The sequence below is a fragment of the Perognathus longimembris genome, chromosome 21, assembly GCF_023159225.1.
Source record: "Perognathus longimembris pacificus isolate PPM17 chromosome 21, ASM2315922v1, whole genome shotgun sequence".
Lineage (NCBI taxonomy): Eukaryota > Metazoa > Chordata > Mammalia > Rodentia > Heteromyidae > Perognathus > Perognathus longimembris.
This window is the reverse complement of record NC_063181.1, coordinates 6,882,236-6,909,011: the sequence shown is the minus strand read 5'-3', so window position 1 is coordinate 6,909,011 and position 26,776 is coordinate 6,882,236. Positions and strand designations below refer to the sequence as shown.

Genomic DNA, 26,776 nt, shown 5'->3' with positions numbered 1-26,776 from the left:
GTGGGGGGGGTGTCCATGAGCCCCTAAGCAGGGAGCAAGATTGTACACCAATGGAGAGAGAGAGAGAGAGAGAGAGAACCCCTGGTTCTCAAGTGCCTCAGACAAGTGTTCCTATGCATGAGCACTTCTGGGGAGGGCAGTGGGAGGAAGCAGGCTCGGAGCTGAGTGTGGGCGGGCCTGAGTACAGGGTCACTTCCCGCTCTCCCCCGGCCCCTCCCTCTTCCCTTCCTACCAGATACCTGTACAAGCTCCGAGACTTGCACCGAGACTGTGAGAACTACACGGAGGCCGCCTGCACACTGCTCTTACACGCTGAGCTTCTGCAGGTGAGTGCCCCGCACAGCTGGCAGTCCCGGGCCCACCCAGTGTGCTGTGTCACAGTTCTGTCCCTGGGGACCGAGTGCCCAGGGCTTCCTGAGTCTCACAGGAAAGAACCTTGGTTAAGGCCTACCCTTCGTCCAAGAATATTTTCCCACCTTTGCAATGGCCGCAACCCTCTTCCCTCATCGTGTATTTGAACCCCCATAGGAAGTAAAGCACGACCCAGGGGCCTCTTTTCAATTGACATTCTAACTAAGGGGATAAAATGCATATTGATTAATATATAGACATCAGTAAAACTACCATAGGAGTACTTTCCTTGTTTATACTCTATAAGTAAAATTATATTGCAGCATGATGTAAACATATCTACATGTATGTTCCTGAGTCCCAAATAATTGATATTTTTTTTTCTGTTATCTTTTTTGGTTCTGGTGCTGGGGCTTGAACTCAGGACCTGGGCATTGGCTTTTTTGCTCAAGACTAAGTCATCTACCAATTGCGCCACAGCTCTACTTACAGCTTGCTGGTTCATTGGCGATAAGAGTCTCACAGAGTTTCCTGCTCGGGCTGGCTTTGAACCCAGATCCTCAGATCTCAGCCTTCTGAGTAGCTAAGATTACAGGCATGAATCACCTGCACACAACTAATTATTGACTTTCTATCCAGCTTTTTAGTTTATGGTATATAGTGGTTTTTCGATGGAGTGCTTTGCGTTATGAAGAATATAAAGACAGTGAGAGGTAGTTTTACTTCCTATCCATTTTGACACTCCCGAGATGACTCTGGAGCAGTACTGAGCTGGCTTAGCATCCTCATTTCACTCCCTGCTTTCCTGGTCCGTGTGGCATGGACCAACACTTGCTTTTGTGCATGTGTACAATTTTTGTGTTTAGTAAACAATATCAAATACAGTATGAATGAGTCAAATTATAGGCCTTTTTGTTTTCCTTTTTTTGGTCTCAATATTGGTTGCGTTCGTCTCTGATAATGAATGGATGCGTTGTGTTAACCCCAGTGCGGTGTCTGTGTCTTTTTCAGTGGTCTGACAAGCCCTGCGTGCCTCATTTGCTCCAGAGGGACACTTACTATGTTTGCACTCAGCAGGAGCTGAAAGAGAAACTCTACCAAGAAATCATATCGTACTTTGACAAAGGCAAGGTGAGCCGTGGCTTATTCGCCAAGGGGATCAAACTATCCCTGCCGAAACTGCACCCCCTTCCACTGCCAGCTGTTTTCGTGGTATTTTCAGATGGTTTTTCAGATGCTGCTCTCACTTACGTCTTCCAATAGCCCTAATTATAGTTAGGTAGATATTATCTTGTCTTAGAAGTAAAGAAACTGAGGCCCTTATGGAAAGTTCATTTGTTGATGCTTTTTTTAAAAAATTGGTCTCTTCACCCTTTATGCTCCTAAAAATAATGGAAAACTCCAAAGCACTTTTGCTCATGTAGATTTACCCATTGGTGTTTATACTTTGTAGAAACAAAAGCAGAATAGTTGTCAGTCTTACCCATTAATGTCTATGTGTCGGTACTTAGGCCTGGTACTTGCTCAGTTTTCTTACTCAACAGCTGTTATTCTAATATTTGAGCCATGCCTCTAGCTCCTCTAGCTTCGTCTAGTTAATTGGAGCTAAGTGTCTCAAGGACTTTGCTGCCTGTCTTTGACTCATGATCCTCCGGATCTCAGCCTCCCGGTTAGCTAGATGACAAGAGAGTACCTCTGGTACCTGCTTCTGTCAGTCCTTCCTTCTAAATAACAGTGACACACCTGTTTGTTGCCTATGAACATAAGTCACATAGAGATTTCAAAAGCCACTGTATTCGCCAAAGTACTGCTGATACACGTGACCCTCAAAAGTACACCCGCACCGGAAGACCCAGGAATCACTTTCCTGCTTCTGTATTCACGCCACTGTAGTACCGCAGGTCATGTGGCCTTTGGAAAATGCCACTGTATGTTGGCGAGAGAATGGCTTGGGGTAAGAGGAGTAAGGTGAGGAGTGTTGTGATGGCCACTGACCCCTCCACGGGTCTCTGGGGCCCTCAGGGGCAGGGGCCACCCTCAGGACACCACCGTGCCAGCGTGCCCCCGTCCCTTCCACAATGTGATCAGTAAGAGGCCCCCCTGGCAGCTCCTGCCCAGGCTGCCTGCACCTCGCCCAGCTGGTCTGGCTGATTCCGTGTGGCCTGTTGCATGGCCTCCTCTGTGTTAAGATGTGGTCGGATAGCCCTGGGGAGGGGGGGGTACCTGCACACCCATGGCCACCCAAACAACTGCTAACAAGGTTGGAGCAGGGAGCAGCCAGATTCTCAGTGCAAAGGAAGCACCAGGGCCCCCCGGAAGGCCGGTCTCCACGGGCAAAGCGTGTCATGCCACACCACGGTGCCATGAAATAGCACCTGTTCTTTTAAGGTACTGGGTCTTGAACTCAGCTCCTCAGGCTTGCCGGGCAGGCACACAGCCACGTGAGCCGTGGCTCCAGCTCCCTTTGCTTTAACTACTTTTTGGTTTGGTTTGGTTGTTTGGCCTGGGAGGCCTACACCCAGAACTTCCTATGTACACCTGGTAGATAGCCGGTCTGATAGGTGCACACCACCACACCCATGGTTGTTTGTTGAGATGAGGTCTCCCCAATCTGAAACATGTCTGGTTCCACACATGCCAAAGAAGGGATATGTCAGGTTAATTTGGTCAAGGGGTGAAGCTGGTTGGCCTGCAGGGGAGTAGCGGCCGTCAAGGAGTAGCGGGCTGCAGTGCTCCTCCCACCCGGGGCTCCCTACCAGTGGCTCCCCGGGGCCTTAGCATTGGGCTCAGTGACTCCTGTGTTCTACCTCACCCCACTTCCCTTCTGCAGATGTGGGAGAAAGCCATCAAGCTGAGCAAGGAACTGGCGGAGACCTACGAGAGCAAGGTGTTCGACTACGAGGGGCTGGGCAGCCTGCTGGTGAGTGCGGGCGGCGGGCGGCTCCGCCAAGCGCCCCTGGAGGGCCAGGACCCCGTGGGGTGCTCCTTCCAGTGCAGCAGCAGACCTGGCTGGAGATGAACATGGGAAAACAGAAAAGGTCCCAAAGCCTTGCAGGCTGGATCTCCAGCTTATCCACCCAGGAGGCTTGGGGCCGGGAGAGTTCGCAAGCCCTGATTTCAAGCCCCAGGACTGGCACCTAAAGGGAATACATAAATAAAAGGAAAAGGAACTTGTGGAGGCATGGCACGGCCTCCTGGCACAGACGAAGGCACCGGGCGCCCGTTTCCGCAGCAGCTCACCCCAAACCCTTGGTCGTGGGCCGCTTTCCAGACACCTTTTCCCCTTGGTTTCTGTGTTCCACGCTCACAGGCGGATCGGTTGTTGTTACTCTCTCTGAACTGTCCCCCCCCCCCCCCCCGCACACCCGCACACCCCTAACCGCGTCCTCCTAACCTCCCAGCGGAACGTCTTGTTTTGTTTGGCAGAAAAAACGAGCTTCGTTTTATGAGAACATCATCAAGGCCATGCGGCCTCAGCCGGAGTACTTCGCCGTGGGCTACTACGGGCTGGGCTTCCCGGCCTTCCTGCGGGTGAGGAGCCGGCGGGCCGGGCGGGGCGGGGCGGGGCGGGGCTGGGCCAGGCGTGGGGCCTGGAGGGGCGGGGCCAGGCATGGAGCTGGGCGGGGCGGGGCGGGGCCAGGTGTGGGGCGGGGCGGGGCCAGGCATGGGGCGGGGCCAGGCGTGGAGCCGGGAGGGGTGGGGCGGGGCGGGGCCAGGTGTGGGGCTGGGTGGGGCGGGGCTAGGCGTGGGGCAGGGGCGGGGCGGGGCCAGGTGTGGAGCCTGGCGGGGCGGGGCCGGGCACGGGGTCGAGCGCGGGGCCTCAGGGCTGTTCCTGATGGCAGGCGCGTGTTGGCAGCCGATCTTCCCACCCACAGTGCGGGAGGTCGGGGCAGAAGGCTGCTTCCTGAATTTGGACCTCTCACCCCACAACCCCGATACCACTAATGTTCTGGAAGTTTCTTTGTTAGGCGACTCCTCAGGTGGTTGGAGAGAGGGGATGCTTGCTAAGAGGCTATTGTCCTTCCTTCTCAGACATGTCTGCAGTGGCTTTGGCTTTATGGATTGAACAGCTAAGGGTTGAGGCTATTAGGTTGTCTCATCCAAAACTGTCTACTGAAGAATCTGGTCTGTACCAGTCTCGTGGAAGGTGCTTTTACAGTTGCACAACTCCTTGCCCTCTGGTTTTTACAAGTTCATCGGGGGGAGAGTTCCCTAAGTATACATAAATGTAAAGTATAAGCCATAATCAAAAAGGTGTCCTTGCTATGGGGCTGTAATATAGCCAGGGACTGTTTAACCAAGTGAAGGCGACATGTATAGCTTCCCAAAGATCATAGGGCCATTCTCCTAATCACCAAAGTTGGCGTCCTTCCGACACCTGGGGGAAGAGGTAAACAAAGTCTAGCACCACCCACCCTGTGGAATACTACTCAGTAATAAAAAATAAAAAAGAAGAGAGCAAAGTGAGGCCTCGTCTAGGTGTCCCATCCTTCTTCCTACTTAATGACTTTGCTTGCCACCTCTGACCTGCAGAATAAAATCTTCATCTACCGGGGGAAGGAGTATGAGAGGCGAGAAGACTTCAGCCTGAGGCTGCTCACCCAGTTCCCCAATGCTGAGAAGATGACCAGCACCACCCCCCCGGGAGAAGACATCAAGTCCTCCCCGAAGCAGTGCATCCTTGCTCAGAAGGGCGGTCCCCAGCGGGGCGTGAGCTGCTGGCTAGGTCCTGAGAGAGCCGTCGTGAAGGAGTGTAGAAAGTAAAGGGCTAGGTTTTATAGCTAGACAAGGAGCGTGAGAGTGGAGACTTCCCCTTCTTCCTTGGCCGCGGTTACAGACGTTGAAACCCCGGTGTCTTCAGGGGAATTGGTTGCAGTCTCTTCCCCCACCCCCACCCCCACCATGCCAGGGATTCCATAAACCACAGATGCTCCTTACACATTGCCTAACCCGGCTCTGTGACTCTTGTCTGTAACCCCAGCCACTCAGGAGCCTGAGATCAGAGGATGGCAGTTCAAAGCCAGCCTAGGCAAAGTCCATGAGACTCTTATCTCCAGTTAACCACCAAATAATTGTAAGTGGAGCTTGGCTCAAGTAGTGCAGTGCTAGCCTTGAGCAAAAAATGCCCAGGGACAGCGCTCAGGCCCTAGGTTCAAGCCCTAGGTCTGGCGCGCACACACACAGACACACACACACACGTATTGCACAGACCCTACACCCCCACCTCGTGTACCCCTAAAAATCCCCAACAGAATATAGACATTATACAAGCCATTACTCGTTACCATTTAGGGAATAATGACAAAAAAATTCAATACATGTTTAATTCAGACGTAGTTATTTACATATCTACATATCATTGCATGATATATATTGCATTCTCTCTATACACACCTACATATCTATTGAAAACCATTCCGGCGACCATGTATTGCTGGCTGTTGCATCGATGCCCGGTTTCCTGTGGCCAAGATGGTGTCTGACTACAGGTGTCCTGCAGCAATCTCTTCCTTCATCAGGCATTGGGTGGGGAGCGGTGTGGGGTAGCCTGGGCAGCAGACGAAAAGCCTGGTACCCGTGCTGCGTCTGGCCGGGATAGAGGAGAAGCACTGCCACGCCGCGTCTTCCTTTCCTTAACGAGCCCTCAGATATGCAGTGTTTCACTGTGAAGCCAGTCATGAGCCTGCCGCCCAGCCTCAAGGACAAACCCGTTCCAGAGCAGATCTTAAAGTAAGTGGCTCTTTATGTGGTGTCTGTGTGTGCACACGAATATCATGGGGCTTGAAGTCAGGACCTCTGGCTCTTGCCTGGCTGTTTTGCTCAAGGCCAGAGCTATACCACTTCAGCCATAACTCCACTTCTGGCTTGCTGGCTAATTAGAGATCAGAGTCTCACAAATTTGTCTGCCTGGGCTGGCTTTGAACTGAGATCCTCAGATTTGTCTCTCTGTCAGGAGTACAGGCGGGAGCCACTGTTGTTCAGCAAGAAACTTCAGTCTTAGGCTTCAGATCCTGAGAATTCACTAGGGCTGGGAATCCCAGAAAACCATCTCTTTTTTTATTTGGCCAGTCCTGGGGCTTGAACTCACAGGGCCTGAGCACTGTCCCTGGCTTCCTTTTGCTCAAGGCTAGCACTCTGCCACTTGAGCCACAGCCCCACTTCTGGCTTTTTCTATATATGTGGTGCTGAGGAATCGAACCCAGGACTTCATGTATGTGAGGCAAGCCACTAGGCCATATTCCCAGCCCCAGAACACTGTCTCTTGAGAAGCTGAAAGGCTGTAGAGACGGGTTGGTGGGACAAGGCTACGCAAATGAGGTCGGCAAGGTGGCCTGTGAAGAAACGGCATGGATAATAAACATGAGGTTCAGGATGAGCGCCCCCTGTGGGTGTGGCCTGGGAGGCAGACCCACGGCCCACCTCCACGCCATGGGTCGGGCGTCGGCATTGGGGTGCTGTGGGAGGGGGTGAACTGAGCTTGCTCTGCCCCCTCGCAGCTACTACCGCGCCAACGAAGTGCAGCAGTTCAGCTACTCGCGGCCCTTCCGCAAGGGGGAGAAGGACCCAGACAATGAGTTCGCGGTGAGTGCGCCCCATTTCCTCCTCGGGTGAGGGACAGTGGGACTCGCACCTGGGCTTCCAGCCTTACAGCAGAGACGGGGATCCCCAGGAACAAGAGGGGTCCTGCCGGCTGTGTGACCTGCCTGGAGAACTCCAGAAATGGCTCTGCTTTTGACCTTACCTTGACCAACATCCTCTTCCCTGGGACCTTCGGAGCGGGTGGGCCCGGCCAGGTGACCCCGGGGTGCCCGAAACTCTCCGAATCATCACATCTTGTGTGGACACGGGCCCTCTGAGGAGGGAGCCTGGCTTTCCCCAGCCAGCCAGATTTGCCCTTTGACCTGGAAACAAATCCCACGTCTCCTTTCCTGTCTCCCTTCCTGCCCCAGACCATGTGGATTGAGCGGACCACGTACACGACGGCCTACAGCTTTCCTGGGATTCTCAAGTGGTTCGAAGTCAAGCAGATCTCCACGGTGAGCCGTCTGAAGTGAAAGGAACAACAACAGCAGCAATGACAAAAACCAGCTTTCTGTCTGCAAACAGAATAGCAGCCTTTGTACGCAGGGCCTGGCCAGACTTCTTAGGCCGACTTGGTGCTTTTCAAAGGGGGACTCAAAGGCACGCTTGTCCGCTAGCGCTGCTTGCAGTACTGGTGTGTCAACACCAGCCGCGAAGGTCATCCCAGTGAATGAGTCTTTGATGGCCCCCGGGGCCGTGTCTCCCCCGCAGTCTGACAGCCCCCGGCCACGCTGCTGGGGTGCTTCTAGGGGTGCTGTGTCCCTCACGTCTTCTCTCCCGCAGCCTGCTTGTTCCCTTTGGGGATCCCCCGCTCGTCACCTCCCGGGTCCGCCTGGCTCCTCCCCCTCGGCCACTGCCCAGCATACCTTGCTGTCTGTCATCTGCTGCAAAGCCTCTCATTCCCCGCCCCCGCCTTCATCTTCTTAGCCTGTGTGCTTTGCTGCCGCTGAGTGTGAATCCCATCATGGCAACTTGACCAGTATGCGTGTTCCTTCCTGCTCACGCCCCCGCCACGCCCCCCTCCCACCTGGTTCCTACAGCACAGGGCCTGTGCACAGGTGGACGAGGCCTCCGCCCCTCCCGCCCACCCCTCGTCTGCACCCGTCTCCCTCCCCTTGCCCCCATGCTAAGAGGGTGCATTCCAGAGCTAAACCAGGACTTCCACGCTGGGTCAGCCCTCTGTGACTGATAGGAGCCTCGCTCTCTGCTCCCGATGTCTTCTTGCCACTTCTCACCTAACCAGCTCCCATCAATTGCCTTCTTGGCCAGACCATCTCTGGAATGCCCGAGCTGGATCTATGCCCTGTCACAACCTGGGCACATTTTGGACCCACACTGTGTGAACGGTGGTGGTGGTGGTCATGGGGCTTGAACTCAGGGCCCTGGATGCTGTCCCTGAGCATTTTCCCTGAAGGCTAGCACTCTACCCCGTTGAGCCACAGCACCACTTCCAGTTTTCCGGAGGTTCGGTGGAGATAAGAGTCTTATAGACTTTCCCGCCCGGGCTGGCTCTGAACTATGATCCTCAGATCTCAGCCTCCTGAGTAGCTAGCGAGGGTGACAGGCTTGAGCCGCCCTGCCCTGCTAGGGTTATTCAACATAGCTTAGTTTGTGTCATAGCAACACTATTGTGAAAGGCAGGCTGACCTGGACTAGCAGAATGCCCCTGTCCAGTGGTTTGCAGGGAATGCTTGCATTGGCTGCGTTTCCCCACCCCCCACCCCGGCTGTGAGCGGGGCTCACAGCTCCCGCCCCTCCCCATGCTCCTTCCTTCAGGAGGAAATCAGCCCCTTGGAGAATGCCATAGAGACCATGGAGCTGACCAACGAGCGGATCAGCAACTGCGTGCAGCAGCACGCGTGGGACCGGTCGCTCTCGGTGCACCCACTCTCCATGCTGCTCAGCGGCATCGTGGACCCCGCTGTCATGGGGGGCTTCTCCAACTACGAGAAGGTGAGCCCCCGGCCCACCCGAGCCATGGCCTCCGTGAGCCACTTGCAGAATGCATTTCCTGTTCAGATCTCAGTCGGGGGTTGTTTCTTCCCATTGCTCCACTCTAGGAACGAGATTATCAATCATTTCTGTGTTAACATGGGCCCCTCTGTTAAGTCGGGGTTCAGAACTGACGTGTCTGTTTCCCGGTGATGGGCCTTAGTGGTAGGACTGCGAGTGTGGTACTGTCAGGAAATCACAAATACAGCCAGCACGCACTCTCCTCACGACGCCTTCATTTCTGCATCCTGTTCTGTGTCCAGCATAACCTTTCGGGTAGATGATTAGTGAAAAAGTACAGGCATTGACATAGTAAGAAACAAACATGGGGGCCGTTCATATCACGTGGACGGCAGGAAAACCATTGGTCACGTCAGCCTCTCCACCTGGTCTTTGGTTGCCGTGCTGGGATTGAACCCAGGGCTTACCCATGCTAGGCAAGCACTCAACACTGAGCTACACATGTGCCCACCCATACATGAGTTGTGATCCCAGAAAGTCCACTGGATAGCAGCGCTGGTCACCGGGTACCACAGAGCAGGGCCGCCCAGAAGAGGAATGCATTTGTAGTTAGATGTGGCTGGTGTGTCAGAACTGAAGACCCCTCGCACCTTCTGGAGACCTCTTGTGTCACTGTGAGGGTCAAGGGCAGGGAGGGGTGTGTGTGAAAGGGATGTGTTCCTAATGAATGCTCGTGTCTCCCCTGCGCCTAGGCCTTTTTCACAGAAAAGTACTTGCAGGAGCATCCCGAAGACCAGGAGAAGGTGGAGCTGCTCAAGAGACTTATAGCGTTACAGGTACACAGATCACTAGGGGTGTGCAGAACAATGCGCGTGTGTAGGGCATTGCAGATGTGCAGGGCCTTGCGGTCGTGCGGCACATTACAGGTGCATACAGCATTCCAGATGTGCACGGCCTTGGGGCTGGGAATATGGCCTAGTGGCAAGAGTGCTTGCCTCCTACACATGAAGCTCTCGTTCGATTCCCTAGCACCACATATATGGAAAACGGTCAGAAGGGGCGCTGTGGCTCAAGGTGGCAGAGTGCTAGCCTTGAGCAGGAAGAAGCCAGGGACAGTGCTCAGGCCCTGAGTCCAAGGCCTAGGACTGGCCAGAAAAACAACAACAAAAAACCAGATGTGCACGGCCTTGAAGGTGTGCGGCACATTACAGGTGCATACAGCATTCCAGATGTGCACAGCCTTACAGGCGCGTGCCACGTTCTGGATGCTCACGGCGTTGCAGGTGCACGGCCTTGCAGACGCGCGGCACATTACAGGTGCATACAGCATTCCAGATGTGCACGGCCTTGCAGGCGCGCGGCACATTACAGGTGCATACAGCATTCCAGATGTGCACGGCCTTGCAGGCGCGCGGCACGTTACAGGTGCATACAGCATTCCAGATGTGCACGGCCTTGCAGGCGCGCGGCACGTTACAGGTGCATACAGCATTCCAGATGTGCACGGCCTTGCAGGCGCGCGGCACGTTACAGGTGCATACAGCATTCCAGATGTGCACGGCCTTGCAGGCGCGCGGCACGTTCCGGATGCGCACGGTGTTGCAGGTGCACGGCGAAGGCCTCGGCTCTGTGGACAGCCACGGCACGTGGCTTCGTGACCCTCTTCAGGCAGCGCTGTGTCTACACAGCCTGGTGTAGACTACTTTCCTTTTTCTTTTTTTAAACCTTGAGAACCACACCTCACCCATGGTCCTGTTGGACAGAAACTGAGGGCTGGCCCTTCATCCAGCCTCCCAGTGTTAACCAGAGCCGAGGTGAAAGTTTAGCTAAACCCATCCCGCCCCACCCCTGCCCCGACTCCCCCCTCATTCCCGCTCTACCCGCCCCCGCAGATGCCCCTGCTCACGGAAGGGCTGCGCATCCACGGCCAGAAGCTGACGGAGCAGCTCAAGCCGCTGCACGACCGCTTGTCCTCCTGCTTCCGGGAGCTCAAGGAGAAAGTGGAGAAGCTCTACGGGGTCATCACGCTGGTAGGCTGCGTTCGGCGTAGATCCCAGCGGTTCCCAGACGCCCGTGTGCCTTTGATGCGGTGGACTGGCGTTTCCAGCCCCCGCAGAGTCATAGCAGCCTAGGAAGAGCAAGGAATAGCGAGGCAGGAGAGAGACACAGGGAGACACAGAGAGAAACGAGAATGGGAATATCTTCTGCCTTGGCCGGTCTTTGTGTGTGTGTGTGTGTGTTTGTGTGTGTGTATATGTGTATATATATAGATAGATAGATACAGAGATACATATATATATACACATACAGTTATACATATACATATATGATTTATTTTACTTATTTATTTTTATGCCAGAACTTGGGCTTAAACTCAGGGTCTAGGTCCTGTCCTGGGCCTTTGTGCTCAAGGCTAATGCTCAGCCACTTGAACTATCAACTCCATCTCCATTAGAAAAGATCATAAGACTCCATCTCCAGTTAGTCAGCGGAAAGCCGGGCTAGACGTGTGGCCCAGGTAGGAGAACGCCAGCTGAGCAAGCAAGCTAACCCAGCACACAGCCCCGGGTTCAAACCAGTGTACGCCACTTCACTTCTGGCTCTCTGGTGGTCCCGTGGCCTTTCCTGCCTGGGCTGGCTTTGAACCGCAGTCCGCCTGAGTGGCTAGGATGACAGGTGTGAGCCACCAGCACTGGACAAACGGGGCAGCCGTGTCAGCTCCTCCGGGGTGCCCCGCCCCCCCCCCGCCCGCCCCTCACCCCAAGTAAGTGGCCGTGTGTTTTTTCAGCCATCCAACCTGCGGGAGAGGAAGCAGAGCCGCTCGGGCTCCCTCCTGCTGCCCTACATCATGTCCTCCACGCTGCGGAGGCTGTCTGTCACCTCCGTGGCCTCCACCTCCTCCACCTCCTCGGAAAACGCTCCTTCCAGGCCGGGATCCGATGGGTAAGGCTGCACCGGCACTCCCCGGTGTGTGTGGGGGGGGGGGAGGGGGCGGGGCCCGCAGTTCATGCCTGCCACGCTTGCCTGGGCCACCAGAGTGACACATGGTCCTTCCCCGGAGTCAAGTCCTAAAGCTCTTTGCTTCCCTTGGGCAGAGCAGAAGCGTTCATGGCAATAGCAGTTTATGCAGATGAGCCAGGCTCACTGTGGTGCGCCTAATCTGTCATCTGAGCTGTCCGGGAGGCTCAGATCCAGAGGGTTGTGGTTCTGGCCAGCTGGAGCAGAAAAGTCCGCGAGACTCCATCACCATGTCATGTAGAATGGCAGCGGAGGGGCTGGGGATATGGCCTAGTGGCAAGAGTGCTTGCCCCGTATACATGAGGCCCTGGGTTCCATTCCCCAGCACCACATATACAGAAAACGGCCAGAAGGGGCGCTGTGGCTCAAGTGGCAGAGTGCTAGCCTTGAGCAAAAAGAAGCCAGGGACAGTGCTCAGGCCCTGAGTCCAAGGCCCAGGACTGGCCAAAAAAAAAAAAAAGAAGAATGGCAGCGGAGCAAGGAAGCTAAGCCAGCCCAAAGCCCCGAGTTCAAGCCTTGGTGCCGAGCATAAGAAAAAGCAAGTTAAAAATGAAATCGCGGGCTGGGGATATAGCCTAGTGGCAAGAGTGCCTGCCTCGGATACACGAGGCCCTAGGTTCGATTCCCAGCACCACATATACAGAAAACGGCCAGAAGTGGCGCTGTGGCTCAGGTGGCAGAGTGCTAGCCTTGAGCGGGAAGAAGCCAGGGACAGTGCTCAGGCCCTGAGTCCAAAGCCCAGGACTGGCCAAAAAAAAAAAAAAAAAAATGAAATCGCAGAATCCTAGTACCATGTCACCTACAGTGAGTTCCCTTGTCCTTGTAGGCGCCCACCTAATTTTTTCTTCCTTTCCATTGTTGAAAACATTTTTAGCATTTGTATTTACTGCATGAATTAGTGATATAATCACGTGGTATGAAATCTCAAAGCTAGGCATGTATCCCTCACTCCTTCCTTCCTTCCTTCCTTTTATGGAATCTAGTTCTCCATGTACTAGATAATCTCATTTCTATACATTCTCTCTTGAGTCGATTGTTCACTAGCAGCTGAGTATTAGAAATCCAGGTCAGGCTGGCCTGGAGGAGCCCTGGTCCCGCGTCCTTGCAATGCGTTTCCCCACCCTGGGATGGGTCCGGTGACTTTTGTTCTTCTTCCTGGCTGCTAGGTCAGTCCTGGAGCCCCTCTTTGAGCGCAGGGCCTCCTCGGGTGCCAGAGTCGAAGAGGTCACCCTCAGAGAGGACAGTGAGAACCGGGTCAGCAGGTTCAAGAGAAAAGACTGGAATCTGAGCAAGTCTCAGGTCATCGCAGAGAAACCGCCGGAGCCGGACCTGATGGTAGAACAAGCAAGCGAGCCAACAAACAAGGAGGAGGGAGGGAGTAAAGGAAAGGGAGGGGAGGGAGGAAAAAAGAAGAGAGAGGAAGGGGGGCAGGCAGGTCGTGTAGGTGTGCCCCCGCACGTGTGTGGGGGTGTAGGTATGGCCCCTACAGGCACGCGGGGGAGTGTGACACCTTTCACTCCAAGGCCCCGAGTGAGCTAGGTCACAGGCCATGGTTAGAAACGTGTGCTGGAGAATGTTACCTGTCGACATCCGTATTGTCAAGGAGACCTTGTGCCCACAATGAAAACGATCTTATGGTTCTCACCACCCTGGTCCACGAGTTGGCCCAGACATGGTTTGTTTTTCTTCTTTCGTAACTAACTCAAGAAAGATACATGTTCCTACCATGAGCCACATCAGCTTGTTCAGACAATCGGAGTGGCTTATTTCCAACTTAGGTGACACAGCAGCCAGCCCAAAGGAGCCTTTGAGGGTCAGAGTGATCCCCAGTTCAGCTCTCTGCCCACCGGTGCCCACCATGGGAGAAAGTGACCTTTCACAGTGGTTCCTGGTGCTCAGCCCTGTCCAGAGCTGTTCAGAACGTTGTTGAGCTCCCCCCGCGTCCTGGCAAAATGGTTTGCTCCAGTCTCCTCTCTGCTCACTAGAGTCCAGCCAGAAAAGTCCAGAGGCCCAAGAGTCTCCAGCTGGTGGACAGTCGGCTGACGCCATTTCCCGGCTGCTCTCCTCCTCCCTCCACGCCCCTGAGCCCGCCTCCGCTCACACCCAAAGCCACCAGGACCCTCAGTAAGTGTTCTTGTGCCTCTTACGTTCTTTCGGCTAGAGAATGAAGGTGGTGGCGGTTGCTTCATGAAATCTGGGCAGGTTTTTCACCAAACCAACCACCAGACAGTTGGAATACACCAGACAGTTGGAAAGTTGGTTCCGCTCAGGGAATGCTAGAAGTTCCTGTGGTTGGGCAGGGAGCCTCTGGCTGAAACTTGAGGCAGATGAGAAAAGAATCCAAGCCGAAATGGAGGGCCACCTGCCAGTGGCAAAGGGGACACAAGGGTGGACTGAGACCAGGCTTGGCAGGCGTGGGGGCGAATATTTCCCTGCGTGGCTTGTCGGAGAACAGAAAAATACCCTCAGTTCCACAAAACGTTCTCATGTTCAGCTTTGTAGTTCAAAAGCAAATGGATTAAAAAAGGAATTTTTAAGGGGCACAGAAACAAGTGCACCAGTGGTATTTACTGTAGAAAACGGGTTGTGCAACTTGGTACAACGTTGGCGATGGGAGAGGGCAAGGAAAGGGGTGACATTGCCCAAAAAGAAATGTGCCCATTACCTGTGTTATATCACTGTAGCCCCTTTGTAACAACTGACGGAATTTTCCATTCAGAACTTCTTGGGAAGCGTCTTTTCATGAGTGAAGGGTGGGGTAAGCGGCCTTTGTTCTGGCAGGAAAGCATAGACGCAGGCTCCAGCCATTTGATTGGCCAGCCCGGTTCAGGTGCCACGTGGCCAGCAATCTCTCCCTCCGCTTCCTGTGTCATTTCCAGGCTCTCCATCTTTGCAGACAGAAAGGCTGGTGACTTCTACCCCCCCTCCGCCTCCCCCCAAAAGCAAGCCCTATGAGAACAGCCAGAGGAACTCTGCCGAGGTAGGAGCCTGCCCTGGGGTGTGGAGCCCTGCCCTGCCCTACCGGGGTACGCACACAGAGCCCTCCCTACCCCCCCCCCCACCACCCCAGTAAGGCAGTCATCCTGGAAATACAGGCTGATGACTGCCTGGGTATATGCCAGGTGTCAAGGTGTGTGTGTGTGTGTGTGTGTGTGCACTAGAGTGTGCATGCACATGTGTGTGTACATGTGTGTGCATGCGTTTACATGCGTGTGTTTCTGCTCAGCTCAAGAGAAACATGGAGGCAAATGCAGGCCTCCCTCCCCCACCCCCCTAGGAGGCCTGGCTAAATACAGAGGGACTCAAAGCCGAAGCGGAGTTTGGAAGGCGAGGGAGGGTGGCGCCGGCAGGAGAGGACCCCCTCCTAATCACGCCTGTCTGCCCCCCCAGATCGCGCCCCCGCTGCCCGTGCGCAAAGAATCCCGAGGCCCGCCCCCGCCCCCCCCCAAAGCTCGGAAATCCGGCCCGGGACCTTCGGAGCCCGGCGGCGCGCAGTGAGGACTCGCCGCCTCTGCACCTCCCGGGGCCTGGGGCTCCGGAGAGGGGCCGCTCCGGGCCGGGACACCGCCCGCCGGGTCACCGCCGCCCCCGCGCGGTCCAAAGCTCTGACGGAGACCCGGGGCCAGGCCGCGCCGCCTCCAACACCCCTGGCCACACGGAGTTCTGCTGCACCGCGGCGCCCGCCACTGCAGAAGCGGGGGGGGGGGGGGGGGGCGGCTAGGGCCGCGGGGGTGCAGCGCGGTGGGCGCCCCCCGGGTGGCGTCTGGGCTGGGCGGTGGAAGCCCAGGGGAGTTCTGCGGGCTCCGTTCCCGCGCGCGTGCCTGTGCCACGCGGCGTGTTGGACGTGACACCCTCCTCGCGCGTGCAAGGCCCCCGCGGCCCAGCGTGCCTCCTGATCAGAGCTTGCTTCGAAGCTCTTTTGCACACGGGACTTCCTGCTCCTGCTCCCTCCTCCGGCCGCACAGGCCTGGCGGGACGGGACGGGACCTGGGTGTCCACATCGCCGGCTTCGGGTCCATCTTGCGGGCAGCGACACTGCTGTGCCTGCCACCTGATCTCACCCTGGGGAACGCAGTGTTTCCTTGTGATTACTTATCCCTCTTGATCGTGGGGTTCGTGTGATGACTAATGGTACTAATGTCAGGATGGAAACTGGGATGATTTGGAGGACCAAACAGAACACACATAGGAAAACCACACGGTGTTTCCAGGCCGCATAGGAGACTCCTCGTCCATAAGGAAGTGGAAGCTGAACGCAGGATGTGGTGCTCCTGCATCTCATGCCTGGCCCCCATCTGGAAGACATCTCTAACAAGGTTTATAATACCTCACCCTATTGGACAGGAGTGGGAACGTCCCAGACATTTTTGTAGTGTATAGGTGTTGGTGGCAAACTCAGGCTGGGGGTGGGAGAGGACTGATGGGAAGGGTCTCCCCAAGACCTCTCCCAGAGTCCTCCCTGCCCCGCCCCCAAGTCAAGAGCAGAGAAAGACCTGCATTGGCCTGCCAGCCTCTCCGTGCCTGTGTGCCATCAGTGGCCATCAAGGACCAACGAAGCCAAAGCCTCTGAGACAAGCCCCACCCAGAACGTAGCATACCTACGTATTCTAGAAGAGTTATGGAAAGGTCTGTTCTTTGCTTCGGGAGAACCTGCAACGTGATTATGAAAAAAAAAAACAACAAACCCACACACAAAGTAACATGGGCTTTAAATTTTTAAACGCATTTGGTCTCAAATCCCAACGTTCCACCGACAGAGCCCTCTGGGCGTTTGCTCCGTTGCTTTGGGAAGCGTGGGTGGCTGCTGCCGCAGAGGTTCCCGTGAGGCTCACAGGACTTGGAGTTGAGCACACGTGAGATGGGCCTGTCTTCTCTCTCTCTCCTGTCGGAGAGGCTGGGGTATTGTGTGGATTACTCTGAGGACTGCCTCTTTGTATTCAGCATAGTAAGGAGTGTGTGTGTGCAGATTGGTTCTGTACATACCGCCCTCCCTTCTCCAAAAGGTGGCACCTTGGGGCGCCTCTTACATGGTAATTTATGAGGAGAAAAAAAAATGTTAATAAGGTTGGAAATGGATCTTAAAGGGAAAGCACTAAGGCCTGCAAGGGAAAAAAGGGGGGAACCGAGACATAATGGGGGTCCCCAGTGGTCTCTGAGCAGATATCTGGAGTGCCTGGATGAATTCTTTGTTTAATAGGTTACCTTTAGTGATGATTTCCTTTCCAAATTATGGGGGGGGGGGGGGCGAGGAATAGATCTTTACTCCTTGAAGCGAGGTAGGGCTGGTGGGCACGAGGTTACAGACAGGATGATTCGCTTCTTTGGGAAGTTTGTGGAGTAGAAGCGTCCCATATTGACAAAGTCATACATAAGGCCAGTCCTGGAGTCAAAGGAGAAAACTGCAAAGATCACGTGATGTTTAGACTAGAGGAGAAGGAAGCAATGGGGAGGAGCTAGTCTAAGTTCTTACTGAGATCCAGGGACATAGCACTAAGCCCTCAGGATGTGGTAAATCAGTGTGTTCCGTGCAAATAGACGGTTCTACCATATACTGTAGGATTGGAAAATCAGGGTATTCAGCTAAAAATGTGGCTTTACTCAGGGCCACATGTCCCCCCCCCCCCCCGACTCCAGAGTTTCAGTCGAGCCCTCCTGCCACGGAAGCCCACTGCAGAGTCAGGCTAAAACAGTGTGGAGCAGGACTCGAGAGAACAAAGTACCTTTGTTCACTCATCTCCTCCACTTGCCTCAGAATAGAGGGATGACTTCTTATTGTAACCCAGAGATGGATCGTACCCACAGTTCAGGGCACAAATCTTAGAGATCCATTTCTAGATTGCTAGACATACTGGTGTCACTTCTCAAACACAAACAGGACTCTTCCTGCCGCCCCTCACGGTGTCCACAGAGCCTGGAGCACTGCGTTGTGAAAGGTATTTACTTAGAAGGATCCACAATTTTGTGCCTTTTTCTCCACTCAGGTATCATGCAAAGGGGAGAGATACCCCTCACACCAACAATACAAAGTAATGACTATAAAGATACATATCTTCCAGCAAGTCCATATTATCTCTCCTACCCTGCCCACTCCTTTTCATTCTAAGTGAACCAAAATGAAGGCATCTCAGAGGGGAACCTCTGTACTAAAACTTTCAGGTCCACATACTAGAATCCCCCCCCCCCTTTTTTTTAAAATCCCAACTTGGTGCTTTGACCTTTGACTCTTAACCTTTGACACATGCTTTTTTTTTTTTTTTTTTTAATTTAAACACCAAATGATTCAGACTGGGGATGTAGCTCAGCGGTAGCCAGGTTCAAGGCTTTGGGTTCCATCCCCAACACTACCAAAAATTTTAAAAAAAAAAACCACACACCACCAAACAGATTTATGACCATTGAAATGATGGTTCACCGCACACTGTTGAAATGTCGATACAAATTACCATAGTTCTCTGTAGAATCTTGCTAACAAAATCACGGCCATAACTGTCTTCAGATTTTATCAGCCTGGGGCCACCCGGTTTAGACTTCTGGTTCAAAGTAGCAGGTCAGTCATATTGCCTTTCCCTGTGTCCTTTGGGGAGTGGATAACATGGCTTCCTTAGAAGTCTACAAAGCGAAGTAGGAAAAAAAGGCTTGTGTGCCTGGATTCAGAGTGAAGCCATCGGTCCTAACATACGAGCAGAAGAGCTTGCCTTCTGATGCACGCTCCCAGGCTGACTTCCCAACCCAGCCAAAGCGGAACGGGGCGTGCTGCCCAAACGCATCTCCCAGCCGCCGTTCATCCAGACTTGGTGGAAAACTCCTTTGCTATGTCGGGGTTCGTGCACAGGCCATGGGGGGCTGTGCACGGAAGTAGAAGAGTTTTGTTCAGATTTACTGTTATTTATTTTTTAAATTAAAAATGGAAATGTATTTTGAAGCTCACCGCGTGTTTATTTTTGTTATTACTCTTAATGAACTGGAACCATGAATGTCGTAGTATTTCCTTTACTGACACCCTCTTCAAAACCCATCCCTGCACGGAGGTGACAGTGAACGTCGCCACTCCTGGGAAAGATGCCCGGGGAGAAAAACCGAGCCCCCGTCCTGAGCGTGCGCAGGGCTTGTGTCCATCGTCCCCGAGGCGCCCTGAGCATGCGCAGGGCTTGTGCCCGCCGTCCCGAGGCGCCCTGAGCATGCGCAGGGCTTGTGTCCGCCGTCCGAGGCGCCCTGAGCATGCGCAGGGCTTGTGTCCGCCGTCCCGAGGCGCCCTGAGCATGCGCAGGGCTTGTGTCTGTAGTTCCCGCGGTATCTCCTGAGCATGCGCGGCGCTTCCACCACCGTGGCCTCTATGGAACCACACACCTAGCCTCTGTGGACAGAGGTTCTGTTCTTCATCGTGGATAAAGGCAGAGGTAAAGGAGAGAGATTGAGAGTGCAACTAGCTAGGCCTGGCCGACCTATTACTCTGTCAGAGTGATCTATTCTCTGAAAAAGCAATAGTGTGCCATGCCTAAGCATTAGCCAGGTGCTTGCTGAAGGTGAATGATGGTGTGCGGGCCCCTAAGACTGAATGGAGGCATCGGCCTGCGACCTGAGATTCCCACGGAGAATTAATTCCCACTGCCTCGGCTAGTACTATACACCATTACGAAAACGATCCATCTGTTCTCATGGCTGCTTTTTGCTGCTTGATCGTGTAAGGCCGCAGACGTTGGCAAACTCATCATTTTATAGGTTTGCCCACCTTTTTTCAATTTTATTTTTTCAAAGGCTGCAGACTTTACCTGTTTGAGGCCTTCTGATGGAGAATGTTTGACATTTCAGTGCAGGGAGCATTTTCCCCCCTTTACCTTTCCCTGAGTGGATGGATCCAGTGCTCCCAGGTGCTAACTCTCCTTAGTTGCAAACTCCTGGATAGATTCCATCAGAAGCCTGCAGCAGCAATGTCAAGGAGCTGGGCAGGGTCTTCTCTGCAGCTGCCTCCAAAGAAACTTCTCCAGAGAGGAGGTTTTCCAGTGTAAACCTGATGCCCCAAGTATGGCGTATACACTAAGCAGTCAGGTTGCCCTTAAAAATGTAGTCGAGATTGTAACATATATTTGTTTCATAAAAATAAGTTGTTACTGAGTGATTGGCGAATAGAAGCTTCGATACTTCTCACGTGTATTAATGAAATAACATTATTTTTCTTTTGTTCCATGAGTGGACTACAGATCCCTGTTCACATTGCTTAGCACCCTCTTTGTGGGTGGAGGGGTAAGCAGAAGGGGAATAGCGTTCTCATTTCAATAGGAAGAGGAAAAGGGGCCTACACATTCCCATGTAGGTTTGTGGCATAGATATTACCTAAAACTTGAGTTGGCTTTGTTGTGGTTGTTATATTGTCGTTTTGGTGGCACAGGGATTTGAACTCAGGACCTCACACTTGGAAGGCCTCACACTTGAAACATGCTCCCCTTTTTATTTTTCCCCCCTTTAGTGATTCTTTTGGATAAGTCTTTTATTCTTTGTCCCAGGGCCAACCTCAAACATAGGTCCTCCTACCTCCACCTCCTGAGTAGCTGGGATTATAGGCATGTACCACCATGCCTGGCCATTGGGATTTTCCAGTGGCCTCATCGCCACTTGGTTTTGATAAGTGAAAATGAATGGAAATACTGGTGTGTCAGGGCCGGGAGCCTATGGAGAGCCACCTGTGAGGTTCAGAATCCTGTTTCCGCTCCAGCCCTCCAGTTTCCCCTACACCAGTACACCAGTGGCGAACGTGGGAGCAGGCAGAACCAAGCGGGGATCCTGACCCCCCAGGACCTCAGTTTCCTCAGAGTGAAGATCATCTGATGTGTTTTCCATCCGTGGATTAGTAACAATGTTCCTGAGACATGTTAGCTGGAGCCTGACTTCAGTCTTAGTGAAGAAGGTTGGTGATGACGCTGCTTTAAGGCTGAGGCACGTGGGGACCTCAGGCCCTTGTCTTCCGTGAACTGTCTGGAAAGGCAGGTGGACACTTACTTTGGGTCTGTGGTCCCTCTAGTCATGTGGACATGGTTGCCCCTGCCCCCCCACCCAAGGTGAGGGTACGTGAGGTAGGGAGCCTTTAACTAAGGAGGTGGTTGGGTCACCGTGGCAACTCCCGCAGGGGCCACGGCTCTCTCCGGAGGTGGCTTAGGTCTTGGGACGAGGTTAATGATGGTGAGACCACCAAGTGCGCCCCTGGCCACTTCTGTGTGCGCTCCCACTGCTTTACCCACTGCCTCGTTACCGTTGGCACGTTCAACCCCCTCGCCCAGGTGTGGTCTTGAAGGTGGACGTTCTCAGCCTCCAAAACCAGGAGCCGAGGTAAGCCTTTTCCTTACTAAGTGTCCAGACATGGGCTTTGGGGTGTGTTGTTATTGTTGTTGTTGTTGTTGAGATGGGATCTGGCCTTGAACTCTCAGTCCTGAGTGTCAGAGGCACAAGTGTGAGTCACCACATCCAGCTTTGGGCACGTTTTTAGAGCAGCAGAAACCAGATTAAGACAGCTGCAAACTGTCCACGTGTATCTGGGCCAGAACATGGAACCAATGGGTCAGTGGACCAGCCGCCCCGTGAGACCCCTTCCCCCAGCCCCTAGGCCTCACTGGGGTTCTGCCTGACTTTCCAAAGGCTGAGAACTCCTTCCTACATGGCTCCTCCTTAACTTCTGTGGCAAACGGTAGGACGTGAAGTTCCAGTCCTATGGAAGCTAGCCGAACCAGCATTTTCTGAATAACATGGTTATTCCTCTGTGGATTCAGCAGGGGGGGGGGGGGCGGGGGAGAGTAGGGCCCAGAGCACAGACACTTGATGTCACCTCATCTCTCTTCAGGGAAGTTAAGCATTTGCACACTTCTACCACTGTACCCACGGCACATCGCTTTATTAGGAAGTAGGGCAGCTTGGTGTGGGAATGTCTGAAAGTCACATGATGTACCCATACATACATAATGGGTCACAAGTTTCTTTTTCATTGTTCTACTTCAGGATTTGAGGTCCTCCCACCAATGGATTTACATCTTCTTCTGCCCTGTTTCCTCTTCAATCAGACTTTCCTGAAAAACACACAAATAAAAAAATAGTATCAAGTTTGATGTGGCCAGCTGAGTTTCATTATATATCTATCTACATATATATACATATATGTATATATAACATTTTGATTTCTTTTTTTTTTTTTGCCAGTCCTGGGCCTTGGACTCAGGGCCTGAGCACTGTCCCTGGCTTCTTCCCGCTCAAGGCTAGCACTCTGCCACTTGAGCCACAGCGCGGCTTCTGGCCGTTTTCTGTATATGTGGTGCTGGGGAATCGAACCTAGGGCCTCGTGTATCTGAGGCAGGCACTCTTGCCGCTAGGCTATATCCCCAGCCCAACATTTTGATTTCTAAAATAGGGATCAAGGAGGGGCAGGTCCATTTGTTGTCATGAACTAGAAAAGTGCTAGAGTGGTTGGTAATTATTTTTTCCAGTCATGGGGCTTGAAATCAGGGGACTGGGCGTTGTCCCTGAACTTCTTTTGCTCAAGGCTAGCCCTCTACCACTTGAAACACACCACCACTTTTGACATTTTCCGAGCCATATATTGGAGATGAGACTATCACGGACTTTCCTGCCTGGGTTAGCATGGAACCACAGTCTTCAGATCGCAGCCTCCTGAGTAGCTAGGCTTACAGATGAGAGCCACCGGCATCTGGCTTTTGTTTTCTTTTGCTTGAGATAAGTTCCCATTAGATAGCCCAATTGGTCTCAGAGTGGCTTTGTAGACCAGGCTGACCTTAAACTCTCAATCCTCCTGCCTTAGTCTCCTGAGTATTGGGATTACAGGTATGTGCCAACATGCCTTGCAGAATGTGTCTTGTTAAGCTACTTACTAACAGCAATAAGAAGAATAAAATCTACATAATATTAGCTTCAGGATAGGATATGAGGAAGAAGGTGATAGCAATTTCTGATCAATGTGAATTAAACCAGCCATTCTTTAAATTGCTTTGTAATGCCATGTTTGAGAAAATTCATTACTTGGTGTTTTTTTTAATCAGGTATGAAGAATGTTTAGGATAAGAAAGAAAATAAAGATGTCATCCCTGTTTCTTCTTTGTCCTGTGGGCATGGAAATTGAAGTTATTCAAGACAATTAACATTATCTTCATCTATAGCTTATTCAGGCTTTCCCTCTTCTGACCACAATTGATAATTGACCATAATGCTTTTCAGACAGCAGCAAATAAGTGAACCGTGGAGCGCAGTGACATTGAATTCTGCTAGCTTCTGTATTCCACTTGGCTTGTATTATTATTTTTCCCATCAAAAGCTCCAGTGCTCCACCTATAATCCTAGCTATTCAAGAGGCTGAGATCTGAGGATCATGATTTGAGACTCTCATCTCCAATTCACCAGCAAAAATCCAGAAGTGGAACTGCCGTGAACAAAAAGCTCAGGGATAGTGCCCAGGCCCTGACTTCAAGCCCCAGTACTAGTGCCTATAGTTGGTTAGTAAATTCCCATTTTTGGTGCGAATTTAGCTCTACCAAACAAAACAAAACCCTACAAACTAAATCTGTGGCTCTCTAAATGTACCTGTTTGGAATTTTAAAATCCGAAGTGGAGGAACAACATCTAGAGAAGTGTCTGCCTTCAGCATTTCCCAGGGTCCTCCAAAACCATGTCTTAGAACAATTGCTGAGCCAGCTGAGGGAAAGCTGAGTAGGTTTGATGGATGTACTTAGAGAATTAAAGTATAATTAGACAACTGTACCCTAATTACACTTTAAGAATTAGCAGTGGGAAGAGATCTGTTGGGCAGAATTTGCAAAAAGTGTTGTGGAGATTTCAGTGCAACTTCAGACAAGAAGACAAGAGTTTCCAGCACCGAATGCTGTCTGCCGGATGCAATGAGGTAAAAGGGGCCCCAGCAGTTAGGAAAATGACCCCCACCCTCCACAGTGCTGGGAGTGTAAGCAGTACCAAAGAGCCTTTTCATCTCCGCAGGGCTGAATTCAAGATCACTTCCAAAAGATCTGGAGGTGTGGCTCAAGTGCCAGAGCCCTCGCCTAGCAGGAGGTCCCAAACTCAAACCCCAGTATTGCCAGAAAAGTCGGGGGGTGGAATCACTTTAACTCACCAGAGCGGTGCGCAGGTCCCTCAGGGGAGAATGAGTCTGGTGGACCTTGCATTCAGAGCGCGGGGCTTCTACCAGTTGGTCAACCTCGTGGGCTATCTGAAGAAAAGTAACGTGGTGGTTGAAGATGGAGATAATGAGATGAAATGGCATTTTTCCATCTCCACCACCAACTGTCTGTGGGGAGTGAGGTCTAGGAGTGGGAGAGCCCAGGAAGAGGAAGAGGAAGTTGTAGTATCAGTACTGGGGACGGTCACTTAGGGCAGTTCTGCCATGGGGCTTGGGCTCCGAGCCTGGGCGCTGTCCCTGAGCCTCTTGGTGCTCAAGGCTCATGCTCTACCACTTGAGCCACAGTGCCACTTCTGGCTTTTTTGAGTAGTTTACTGGGGATAAGAGTCTTGCAAGACTTTTCTGCCCCGGCTGGCTTCACACTGCAACCCTCAGATCTCAGCCTCTTGAGCAGCTTGCATTACAGGTGTGAGCCACCAGCACCTGACCCATTTTACACAGGGACTGGAGACCTGGAGATGCCGCCGACAGAAAGAATGGACAAGATGAAAAGGAAGTACTTTGAGCCTAGAAAGACCCGGAACACACAAAGAAGCAAGAGCTTCGAGTTGTGAGTAGAGTTGGCTTTTATTTTCTGGCTTTTCCTGAGATTTGCTTTTATGTATTTTCTCTTGAGAGGAGAGTTTCAAATTCTGGGACTTCTTTATTATTTCTCAAAAAAAAAACACAACAACAACAACAACAAAACCAAAAATGATTCCTTTCCAAATAAAACTAAATGGTTTTAAGTTTTCCCAGCTAAATTTCCCTTACATTTTTTTTTAGGTTACTCAGCTAACATAAATGGTTTTTTGCATGTCCATGTCCTGGGACTTGAACTCAGGCCCTCTTGCTTTTGCTTGGCATTTCTCTCAAGGATGGTCTCTACCCCTGAGCTATACCTCCAGTTTTGTTCTCTGTCTCTCTCTCCCCTCTCTCTCTACTTACTTGGAGATAGGAGTCTCATGGACTTTTCTGCTGGCTTCATTCCTCTGATCTCAGCTAAGAGGCATTACCCACCTGTACCTGACAAAAAGTGAGATTATATACTTTTTTTTTAAGTACCCCATGACTGTGCTGGTAGTAGTACTGTAATCTAAACTATATGAAATAAAATCTACACTCTTTTCCTACAGGGGGTTATCCCCATAAGTTTGCTAATTCTTGGACTCCAAGCCTCCCTGCTTCTTTCTGCTTAAATGCCTGTCTCCCGTGGAATGACAGAACATCCACCCTTGATAAGAAATATTCTGATTGACTGTCATAAAGATCTGAGAGTATGACGCGCTGTCTTGCCCTTGTCAGTGGTCACGACCCGTTTCTTTAAGTCTTTGTCTGAATAGAAGGTGGGAAGATGGCGCTTGTACTTTGCGCAAGGCCTATCTTCCGTGGCCTGTGTGTCCTGGCTAGAGGGCACCGTCCACCATTAGTGCTCACACTGGGTGTTTCATGGCTACATTGTAGCAAACTAGGTCCCACCTGGATGCCGAGGGGAACATACCTCTTGGAAAGAGTCCAGCAAGTTGTCAGCATTTCTCTTCCCCCCGGGGCGCAATCCATAGGACCAGTGCTGGCTGGAACAGGGCCCCACACACAGTGCCAGTAGAACAAGTCCAGCCAGCAGCTTTGGAAGCGGCTTCACGCTGCGCAACATCCCTACACGGACAGAACGCACCCGGGGTGGGGAGGAGCGAGAATAGGGAACCGCTCAGGCAAAGCCTGGCATCCGCGTCATCAACCCTTCAGAAGCTGGATGCTGGAATCACACAGCTCTTACACACAGACATTGAAACACAGCGTCATCTGCTTGCTTGTTTGGGTTTCCAAGCCATCAGAGACGAACAAAAACCAGTGTGTGCGTGTGCGTGTGTGTACACACACACGCACACACACACACAAAACCTCTGTACTTTAAACTCTAATTCAGTACTTTTTTGTGCTCATTATGTTTTTATTATTTGCTTATTAAAACACACGGTTCAACTGTTATCAATCCCATGTTCTTGCAATACATTTTGCTCATTAGAGGTTGTTTTTCAGCCAACTGCTTTGAAACATAGTCCCTTACTAGATATTTCTGGCAAATATAAAGTTGCTTTGCTTTCAAAGGCTAGACGGTGGTACTAATGACGTTTTGCTGACCATCTGTCCTGTAGTCTTTCAAGTATTACTTCTAGCTTGTCTGTCTGTTGCAGAGAGGATTCTGTATTCAGGTGGTGAGTCCTAGCAGATACCTCGCTTGCTAAGAGAGCTTCTAACTGTCCCATGTCACTTGCCTCTACATTAATTTTCATCTCATGGGGAAGAGGCTAAAATTAACTGGTCAGGGAGCTTTGGGGTTCTTCAAAGACTGTATCTCTGTGGCTAATGGTGAAAAGGTCACTGAAGGTCAAGGGTTCCTTAGGCACCATCATACCTGGACTTATCCTTTGGGGGTATATAAAGTCCTGTAGATATACAACAGCGCGCGCGCACACACACACACACACACACACACACACACAATTTTACCTGTTTGGAGGCAAAACCCAACAGGATCCCAAGCTTCCTCTGCGGTGTGTTGTATCCTATGATTTTTCTATTCTCCTAGCTTCCTTTTTATATGAAACTTTTCTAGGACATTGAAATATTTCCTGCTGGTAAATAATGTTGCACATGAAAAAAAATTTTTTTTTAAAAGTCATTTTTTAAAATCCTCACTTAAAGCCC

At 52.1% G+C, this 26,776-nt stretch overlaps 3 protein-coding genes across 3 annotated transcripts in view; 1 reads left to right on the top strand and 2 right to left on the bottom strand.

The window, feature by feature from the left end:
• The window catches only part of Dock5 (dedicator of cytokinesis 5), a 115,132-nt gene extending 99,538 nt beyond the window's left edge, over positions 1–15,594 (top strand). Inside the window, exons 37-52 of the mRNA XM_048330992.1 lie at positions 236–326; positions 1,363–1,482; positions 3,182–3,271; positions 3,778–3,882; positions 4,885–5,026; positions 6,000–6,081; positions 6,849–6,933; positions 7,302–7,388; positions 8,710–8,886; positions 9,639–9,722; positions 10,779–10,916; positions 11,675–11,829; positions 13,071–13,239; positions 13,890–14,028; positions 14,784–14,884; positions 15,295–15,594. Of these exons, the coding sequence (XP_048186949.1) occupies positions 236–326; positions 1,363–1,482; positions 3,182–3,271; positions 3,778–3,882; positions 4,885–5,026; positions 6,000–6,081; positions 6,849–6,933; positions 7,302–7,388; positions 8,710–8,886; positions 9,639–9,722; positions 10,779–10,916; positions 11,675–11,829; positions 13,071–13,239; positions 13,890–14,028; positions 14,784–14,884; positions 15,295–15,402 (1,873 nt within the window). The 3' untranslated portion in view covers positions 15,403–15,594. The remainder of the gene's footprint in view (positions 1–235; positions 327–1,362; positions 1,483–3,181; positions 3,272–3,777; positions 3,883–4,884; positions 5,027–5,999; positions 6,082–6,848; positions 6,934–7,301; positions 7,389–8,709; positions 8,887–9,638; positions 9,723–10,778; positions 10,917–11,674; positions 11,830–13,070; positions 13,240–13,889; positions 14,029–14,783; positions 14,885–15,294) is intronic.
• Kctd9 (potassium channel tetramerization domain containing 9) overlaps positions 7,598–26,776 on the bottom strand; it is a 38,986-nt gene continuing 19,807 nt past the window's right edge. Inside the window, exons 13-15 of the transcript XR_007208590.1 lie at positions 13,533–13,535; positions 9,376–9,381; positions 7,598–7,609 (exon numbers count right to left, since the gene is read on the bottom strand). The gene's annotated coding sequence lies outside the window, so the exon portion shown is untranslated. The remainder of the gene's footprint in view (positions 7,610–9,375; positions 9,382–13,532; positions 13,536–26,776) is intronic.
• On the bottom strand, positions 21,779–25,721 carry Gnrh1 (gonadotropin releasing hormone 1). Its single transcript, XM_048330995.1, has 3 exons — positions 25,569–25,721; positions 24,023–24,118; positions 21,779–21,956 (listed from the first exon to the last, which is right to left on the bottom strand). The coding sequence occupies exons 1-3, from the start codon at positions 25,719–25,721 to the stop codon at positions 21,915–21,917; spliced, it is 291 nt and encodes a 96-aa protein (XP_048186952.1). The 3' UTR covers positions 21,779–21,914.

Excerpts from the sequence above, each read along its gene's own strand:
- Gnrh1 (XM_048330995.1), bottom strand. The coding sequence starts at position 25,721 with ATGTTGCGCAGCGTGAAGCCGCTTCCAAAGCTGCTGGCTGGACTTGTT. Across the intron at positions 24,119-25,568 it reads TGCTGGACTCTTTCCAAGAG|ATAGCCCACGAGGTTGACCA; the intron begins GTATGTTCCCCT and ends ACTTTTCTTCAG. Across the intron at positions 21,957-24,022 it reads GGGACCTGCGCACCGCTCTG|GAAAGTCTGATTGAAGAGGA; the intron begins GTGAGTTAAAGT and ends TGTGTTTTTCAG.